This window comes from Melospiza melodia, chromosome Z (assembly GCF_035770615.1).
Source record: "Melospiza melodia melodia isolate bMelMel2 chromosome Z, bMelMel2.pri, whole genome shotgun sequence".
NCBI lineage: Eukaryota > Metazoa > Chordata > Aves > Passeriformes > Passerellidae > Melospiza > Melospiza melodia.
This window is the reverse complement of record NC_086226.1, coordinates 64,787,799-64,797,132: the sequence shown is the minus strand read 5'-3', so window position 1 is coordinate 64,797,132 and position 9,334 is coordinate 64,787,799. Positions and strand designations below refer to the sequence as shown.

Below are 9,334 nucleotides of genomic sequence, written 5' to 3'. Positions count from 1 at the left end.
AACAAGGAATTGTACGAAAATACCTTGGAAAATCTGGATCATTATTAAAGAAGTCTGTGTGCGTTAAAGTAAACTGGCGCTATCACAGAAAGCCTTTACCAATTACAGTGCTAACCACAGAAATAAGGGTTCTAGAGGTGCTTGAACGTTGCAGGGATCAAACTAAGATGTCGTCTCACAAATGAAAATGTTTGAAATCACACTGTTAGAACACAGCCATCCTTTCACAGGGCATGACCCAATCTCAAACAGTAAGGCTACAAAATCCCTAAAAGCAGTGCCCAGCTGAGATAAAGTATGTTTGTTTCTGCAGAAGTGTATTCCGCTATTTTTAAAGCACAACTACTCCACAAGCATCCAGGGTAGAAGAGATGTATTTGTTCACAGCAAATTCTAGTTACAGATCTCTGGAGTTTGTAAATAATACTTAGAATACAATATTTCATATTGGTGCAAAATGTACAGTTAAACACAAAACATGTATTGCAAAATATACACAGAATTATTCTAAGAACAGAACCCAAGGATGAACAGATGTTTAAATATAAGAGAAAAGTCCATATTTTATAAATTATTAAAAAAAAATCTATTAGTACACTAGATATGTTTTTTGTAGACAAGTTACCACAATATAGTGATGTGTCTCATTTCCAAGGCAGACATTGAGAAACAAGTTATGTCATTAAAAGCTAGTTTTTGAGATCAATCCACAAGTAAATGTGTGATAACACATTACGGATTTGAGGCACAGTGTGGAAACTGTTTTCAACCACTTTAATGCTTATACTTAGGCTGTTTTGTTTTGTTTTTTTTTTTCTGAGAATTAGGCAGATGCACAAAGAATAAGCACTAGACAATAACTTGTCAGCTTACATTAGTTTATTGGGTCAGGATTATTTATTACTGATGTATTAGAACATTCACAAGAAATGCTATGAGACACCTTAAGAGTATCTTGATAATAAAACAGCATTCATACAACTGTGTAAATTGGATGATTTAAATAACCAGAAGTGAAAAAGTTATTTAAGCAATAGTTAAGTTATAGCTGAGAAGAATTAAGATGTCATCAGTCATTTTAAACTAGGAAAGATGCTGAAATCTATAGTGAATTACAAACTCTAATGCTTTGCATTCAAAGCAGAGATGTTGTCTTCCAATATTCAGAACTTGTAGCTTTAAGATACTGATTGCTGCTAGCTACACCATTGCTAACTAAACTATCACAAGGATAACTTGCTTTGGGCATGTTTGGAATGCTAGAGTTATACAGCTATTGCTATGCTACAGATCCCCAAATTTTGCTTCAAAATAGCAGTGAAGGCTTTATAAGCACCCAAAAATTACACAATAAATACTCAGTAATACTTCAAGCACCTCTTGCTATTGAGTTTGGCAAGATAAGCAGCACTAAAAAATGGATGCCATGGTGAGACAAGGTATTAGCAGTTTGACTCGGGCACTCTTGATTTGTGCCTGCCTGCCCTCAGAAAGCAAAAGAGCTTGTGTGGCACACTCTGTGGTGGTGAGAGAGAGGACTGTAAGTGCCAGGCAGTCACCAGACTTACAACCTTTCTGCAATCAAGCACAAGGGCAGGCTCTCTGCTCTTCAACCTGCAGTGATCTGTATGGGGAGAAGCTCTGCCTTGTATGGCTGATGTTTAACTGGGGAGTTGCTGCCAGAGGTGTAATAGGGCATATGAACAATATAAATGAAGCCATATCTGAAATCAGGTTGTCCCCAAAATAACACACTTGACCAGTGCAGAGTGACATGCTAAATGGGTATGCTGCCAGGAGAGCTCAGAGGGATAACTACACCAGTAACACTGCCCTGTTAAAAATACTTTGCTTTGGGATAGATCTTTAATATCTACAAACATTTATTTTAAGACTTCAACTTCTTCAGCACTGATCTGCTATAAAACCTTCTCATAAATTATCTTCACAAAAAATAAAGTCACTCTTTCAGAAAACATGTTCAATACAACACACTTGTATCAGTACAAATTCTGTCCTGTGAGTCCATGGCAGAGAAGCCATAACCCACACTGAAATCTCTCCAAAGCAACATAACCAGGACTCTAAAACCAGAAGGTAACTATTCCATTAATTACCATGGTAAGCAGAAACAGTGCTTCCCAAACACAGAGTGCAACGTTTCAGTGGACATGTATGGGTTTACAATCAATAGTCTCTGTCCTGTAAACAATGAAACTGCCACTCCAACTGCAGGTTTAAGGTTAATAATTTGCATTCATTTCACTGCACTCCACACATACAATGCCTAAACTGCTAAAAAAGAAACCAAAACAAAACAAAAATATTAAATAGCAAAAGGAATGAAGGCTTTGGGCTGGATGTCTCCTGAAACTAAGTGTCAAATCAGTAAGTGTTGACATTATAAATAAAACTTGAACATTATTTTACGCATTATAGAAGCAGTCTAGTAAAACCTAAAACTTAGAATAGCAGCAAATTTGCTCAAAAATGTACACAAACGTTCAGTCAGTCAGCAATAAATACATTCTGCATTGTGAGAAGCCATCTCTATCCCCAAGCAGGCTTTCAAGGAGAACACAGTGTTAGACATGGATGGGGATCAGGAACACTGCAGCTGGAGAAACTCCTAAACAATTGTATTCTACAAACTTGTTCTCATTGTTATCTGAAAGTGCATCTTTTTATCTGTAGAATCATCCCCATATTTACAAAAAAAGTACAAACATTGCAATTTTGCCACACTCTAAGCCTATCTAACCTGTATTTTCTGTTAAGTGCAAAAAGTATAATGAAGTTATACATATTCTGACGCATATAAAATCGAAGCCTGAAAATGAGGCAACGTTGTCACCGGTGAATCCAAGGCAATTCAGTAGTTGCCAAATCTTTGCTGCACAGCTGTTAAATGGCTAAAGTAGAAGCCGAAGTAGAAATTAAAGAATAGTCTAAGCCAAACTGACAGAGCAGCCTTCAGAGCAGGAACTCCATTCCCCTACTCTCCACACACATTCACCAGCACATGCGCATACCTTCATTACCAGTTTTGGTACAGAACTAGGTCCAAAGGGCAGGAGGGCAGCCTGGCAGAAACAGGAAGATGTACAGTCCCTTTGAAGGTGGTAAGGAAGACTTATGGGGTGCAGACTGAAAAAGTCTCTACTGCCAGTGCAAAAGTCTAATAAGCCCCCAGTACTGGTGCTGGAATATGGACTGGAGACTGTGCAAGACAGAGCATACCTACAGTCAGTACATTATTAAATACATATGCAACAAATCTGTTGTGTCTTCAACGTAAGCCCTTTTAAAGTGTCACAACAGCTCCTCTTACCTTCTCCTCCCACAAAAAGAGGTTTCATTTGATAATGACATTTATATGACAACAGACTGCTACAGAATCACGTGCATGCATAAATGCTGAGCAATTTGAAACAGCTGACATTCAGATCAAGTACAATATTTGCTTCTAAAGACACTAAATCAATACAATATTTGTAAGAGGGTAACCATGAGGATTAACAACTGTCTATAACAGTTCATTTAGTTTTGTTCCTTAGGTAAGTCTTGCAGTTACAGCTTTCTCCTAGTTCTTAAAATGCTACAATAGCCATTGCCACTGGTTTTAGACACACAGATACTTGACTAAATCTAGAAAGAGCAAGCAGAGCTCAAACTGCATAAATGCAGAAACTGTACTCTAAACATGGTTGTGCTTTCACTATATTGCCATCATGTCATGTTGGAAAGTACAAGTCCTGCCTCATATCCAAAACTGGTGAAAGGAAGATCCAGAAGTGAGTGCTGTCAGAATGCTGTAACAGGGCAAAAGCTGTATAATTAGGCACTGTGGAAGGAAATACAATAAGGCGTAGTCTTAAAGGGTTTGTGCACATGTATGTACACACAGGTATGTACACACATGTATAAAGAAAAGGTTTTTGGCAAAATAACCCTTTCATCTAAAACTCAATGCAGTGAAAACACCAGCAATTTAAACTGTACAAATCAAGGGTAAAAGCCATGGGGGGAAAAAGCAGCAAATTTTCTGAAGTAGCACCCGTATCTTAGGGATGAGCTTTTGAATTTTAGTTCTACTAATTCAATGCAGAGGTAATGTGTTTATCCATCAAAATAGATTTTAACCTGCTGACCACCTGCACTAGTCTGCAACATTGTGGTATCTGAAAGGAACCAGGGTTTTTAGGACCTTTCTCTCCCCAGTGCTGGCAATGCCTAAGTAGGACACTAGTAAAAGGTCAGGAGAGTGTACCTCAGCAGGAGAGATGCTAATTGTGCTGTTTGTGCCTGCCATGGTTTATAGGCAAGGTAAAAAGGCAGTGGAGAGAGGATGAAGGAGTGTGCTCTGGATAGCAAAGAGCGTGCATCTCTTCACTGTCCACAGTTACAGCTCCTGGTCCTGTGTCCCTGATATTATTTAACACCTGTCTGGACAGAACTTAGCCTCTTCCCCTACACTTTTGTTGCTGCATTATTTGAAGTACTTGGCCATGTGACTACTAGGCTCTCTCACAATACTACTCAAACAGTCAGTGTGGAGAATCATCTATCTGCCCATTGTCACATAAATTATACTGCATTGTTACTTTCAGTGGAAAGGCTATGTCTAAATGTTTCATATTAACTGTGAAGAGTTTACCCCCTCCCTTCATGCAGGCCTTGCATACCATGGAAGAAAATACTAGGCCTTCTCAGACACCATATGCAATGAAAATATGAGAAAAAAATACACACACACATACACATATTCTTGATATAATGGCCTTTACAGAACCTGAAACCAGAACATCTTAATGGAGGGGTTAATGAGCATGTTTCTCCTTTTAAAAGCTTTACAGGAAGTTTCCTGTCTCAACTGAATCTGTTTTGCCGTCAAAACACATTAAGCATCATTTTTGATGCACAGAGGCCTTATATACTAAGTGTTTTTCTTAAGCTATGTTTTCATTCCAGTGTGGCACTCATCTACTCAAATACATGGCAGTTGGTTTCTCGGAAAAAAAGAAAAGGGAACAAAACTCAAAGCCTTCTGGTCCTCTACCAGGACGCCCTCTGGAAGCTAGGAAGAGATCACACTCATACTTCAGAGTCACCTTGCTACCATGATGCTATCCCAAAACAGGCTTTTACAGAGTTCCAGGGATGGGAAATCGTCACAAGGAATATGCCATAGAAAGGGGCCCTCTGATTAAAATATTGTGACCTGTGAGTTTCGTGTTATTTCAGATAACAGATACAGAGCAAAAGGAGAGACAGGCAGGTGCTTAACAAGCCAAGAACTTGAACACTGTCAGATACATGATGCAGGATTATATATGCCTGGAAAAATAGTAAGACAGCCTTATTTATTTGGGCTGCAGAAGACAGTCCGTACCAGAAATCTTAAAATTTATGCACGTTTTCTGTAACAAAAAGCCCAGCTTCCATTACTGAGTCAGCAGCTGGAAAGTAGACCATGCATTCTTTCTGCTGTCCCAAGGATACCAAGCAGTTTCTCTCTCTTTCTGGACAATTATGAAGCAGCAGCCTGTTCCAGATTTCCTCTCTAATTTGTGAGTTTCATTCAGACAGTGCACATCCTGAAATACAATACTTGGTCCTCCCTACTTGTAATGCTGGTACCAGGATGCCAGAAGAGGCCCAGCTGACCCCTCATGCCCAGGTTCTAAAGAAGACAACCCTGTGTTTAATGATCAGGAAGACAAGGCTTTTAGCTCTGTACTATACAAACAATTTCTTTCATAGCGTGAGTCCAGTTTTCATGTTGAATGAAAGCAAAGTTTTAGTCCACACTGTGGGACCTGAAGAACATCCCCAAATATAAATTAAGAATTTAAACAATTAAGAAAAGGTTTCACTCAAAATAAAAGTCATTCCTCCAACTGCATCTCTACCAGAAAACTGAGAAGGAATCCCTAGATTGAAAGGAGAAGCTGCAGGCATCTGCCATTTTTCCATAGTTGTTTTGTCTCTCTTTCTAGCTTTAGCTGCATCATTCTCTTGCTGTAGATGACATTCACACCCTCGTTACAGCATGACCAGAAAATAGAAAGCACGTGTAATGGTCAGCTGTTGCTGAAGCTGTCACACTGCTAGGAGTACAGACTCATCGAGACCCAGCAAGAACTGCATCAGCATGTAACTGGCTCCATCACAAAACAGCTTTTGTGTATTTCAAAGTTACACTTAAGTCCCCCAAAGCAGCTAGAGATGTCTTCCTAGACACGCTGGCAAGAGGTATGCTCTAAGGGCTAACACTCAAGTGATGAATTCATGCCACCCACAGCTGAAATAGTTATTACTGTGCAACAGAGGACAAGGAAGCCCACCATATGGCTAAGTAGGCTCTAGCCAACACGGCTTAAGCAGCTCCAAGCAGCAGATGCATAGAAGTGGCAAAATCTTGCAGGCCCCACGCCCTGCCCACAAGTGGCTCACAGAGCCCTTTATGTATGATGTTGACCAACAGTGAAAGTTTCAGTTCCTGGGGAACCACAGTGAGATGAGACAGCAGAGATGCGAGTGAAGGACAACAAGACTATAGCCATGGACAGCAGATCTGCATGGCGTATGGCAGGTGTACGGCTGCTCCAGCACAAAGCTGTAAAACTACTGGACAGCTTCAGCAGATGGGTAAACACAGAGAGGTGGTCTTGGCCTCACAGGAACTGATGAAGAAACAGCCTCTGAAGAGCACACACTCATGCAAGTGAGAAAAGATAGTCACTGTGTCCCTGGGCCCATACCTAGTAACACCCACAAAGACTTGAGAAGCCTAGCGAGGTAAGTGAATTTTCATGATGACTCTCACATTCCCAGTTATTTGAAGCCTGGATGCTAAGGCTCCTCAGTAAAGCTATACTGCACATCAGTTCAGCTCTAACATATGACTGCTAATTTACTTAATTGAACACTAAGTGGTACTTCTTTTAACCTAATTAATGATGATTCTTTAGCTTGCTGTTATGTAACAGTCCAAATTCAGGAAAATGAAACAACACAAGTAAAGTCAAGACAGAAGAGTCTGGTGTCAAAGTTAATGGTTTCAGTGATAAAAAAGAATTGGTATAACATACTATTGCCTTGGGTATTCTTGTTCCTTTTTATTTTGAGAGTTGTAGCTAATGAAATTCAAATGCCTTTTAAAATTGGCTTTGGCTGAATAACGAGAAACTAAGCTACAACTGAAAAGTTGCTCTACAGGCTGTTCCCCCTTAATTCATGCTGTCCAAATACTGTTGAAGTAAATGCTCTGAAATATTTTGACTCAACTGTTCTAGTACTTTCTCTCTTCCCAGTGCACTGGGATCCTTTTACAGAAATAATCTCTCCTGTGTTTTGTATTTTTCTCTTTACACTTGTACTGTTTCAGCTGTGCTATTTGGACTGATCTAAGGAGCTCTCAGCAGCTTATGCTTTTGCCTTTTTTTGGTTAGGATGCTACTGTGAGCATTAATTTAAAGGAACACATTTTCAGTTCTAGTACAATTAAAAAAATTATCTATGGAATGATTTTCTTTAAGAATGAACTGGGAGGAGTGAAGGATTTTTTGTGAAGGCAAATCCAGAAATCTCAGCATCTTGGAATCTCTGTTTGGCTGGGAAACAGCTTACAGAAAAGCAACCCCAAGTAAACATTTCAGATGAGACAAGTGGTACATAATAGTTATTTGTGACAATGAGGTACTATCTTTGAAAGACAAAGAAGAACCCAGTACTATCAAAATGTAATGAAAGGCACACTCATAGGCAACACTCTTCACGACTTGTCTGCACTCTGTTTTCCTGGGCCAGGGTGGTGTCTACCATAGGCATGAACACAGGTCTCCCCTTTGCGTCCTCCTTCAGAGACTGATGTGCTATCCACCTTCATCTCTTTCAGGCTTCCAGTTTTTTTCTGCTTCTGCTTGGATTTTTTCAACATATGGACCTAAAATTGAAAAATTTAAAGGAAGTTATTAAAATATCTGTAGTCATCAATTAGCTGATCTAAGGCAACGAACTAAAAACCAAGTAAAAAGCTGAAAAACATATAAATACACAACTATCTGGTGCATCTATCCTTGTAAAGCTATAGGATTTACTGCTTTTTTTACATAAACATATGCACATTATATATATGTATGTGTGTGCATATATGTACCCATATATATAGATAACTAATCAGTAACCTGGTAGAAGAAGAAAAAATGTTTCTCACAAGTTAGGTTTGCTCTCTCTCTCACTTTCCATTACCCTTCCATTTCATCTCATGAAAAGAACAAAGTTTTAACATTCTAAAACTTTGAGGTATGACCCTCTCTTTCACTTCTCCTCAGCAAGGCAACGGTTCTGGTACCCCTCCCAGAACAGCTACATATCCTTTGAGCTTGCCTACAGCAGCATATGTCTGTGAGTTGAAAAGGCATCCCTAAGGTAGCAAGCAAATGTGAGACTGGTGTGTACCACAGTCACCTACTGCAAAATGTTTATTTCACAATTTCAAAGTCAATAGAGAAGTTAAATTCTTAGGGAGCTGATGCTGTCTTTTATGTACAAATTGAGATATTCAAGAAAAAAACAGACACTGATTACCCAAGTCTTTTTCACAGGCCTTGTTCCTCTCTTATTTATTTTTCTCCTTTGCTACTGCTGTCTGACAGACCTTCCCTTCTCCAGCAGACTAATTCCTACCTCGCACACTGCACTACTACCATGGCCTTTATAACTGCCATGCTTCAAGAAAAGCAACACTGCCTGCAGATCTCAATACAGAAGAAAAATTGGATCACTAGGCCAAAGCTCAGGGACTATTTTTTTAAACATGAGCATCATCTGAGCCACTGGAGAGAGCCTTCAAACTGTGCTCGTTAGAAATTGTCGTGTCAGTTACCTCGTAGTGCTAAGCAGCTCCTTTAGGGTTCAGCATGAGAACACAGACAAGCAAGATAATATGGTAACATCCAGTGCAGGAGGAACAAAGTCAAATGACTAAGAGAAACCCACACCCAGTACCTTTGGTCCTGCAGCAGAAATTATAATCTGGCCAGGGGCCTGAATCCAGGGCTCTCCATCAACTTGAACTGGAATTGGCTTTAGGAGCGTTACACGGAAATATGAGCCTTGAGCTATGCGGATTCCCGATCGAAAACCACTTTGGACTTGACCCTGTTAGGGAGTAAAAGCCAGGATATCAATCACCCCAAGTAACAAGAAGTACAAATACTAGCTGCAGTTAAACTGGGTGGATATTATTTTATTCTCACCTGACATTTAAAGTTTCAGCTAAAAAACTGCTTAGGCAAAACTAGGATACCTTTACTGCCCCAGCATTAAT

General features: G+C 39.6%; 1 protein-coding gene across 1 annotated transcript in view; it reads right to left on the bottom strand.

Moving 5' to 3' along the window:
- Positions 1-356: 356 nt before the first annotated feature.
- DGKQ (diacylglycerol kinase theta) overlaps positions 357-9,334 on the bottom strand; it is a 91,991-nt gene continuing 83,013 nt past the window's right edge. The window contains exons 24-25 of the mRNA XM_063181386.1: positions 9,013-9,165; positions 357-7,948 (exon numbers count right to left, since the gene is read on the bottom strand). Of these exons, the coding sequence (XP_063037456.1) occupies positions 7,778-7,948; positions 9,013-9,165 (324 nt within the window). The 3' untranslated portion in view covers positions 357-7,777. The remainder of the gene's footprint in view (positions 7,949-9,012; positions 9,166-9,334) is intronic.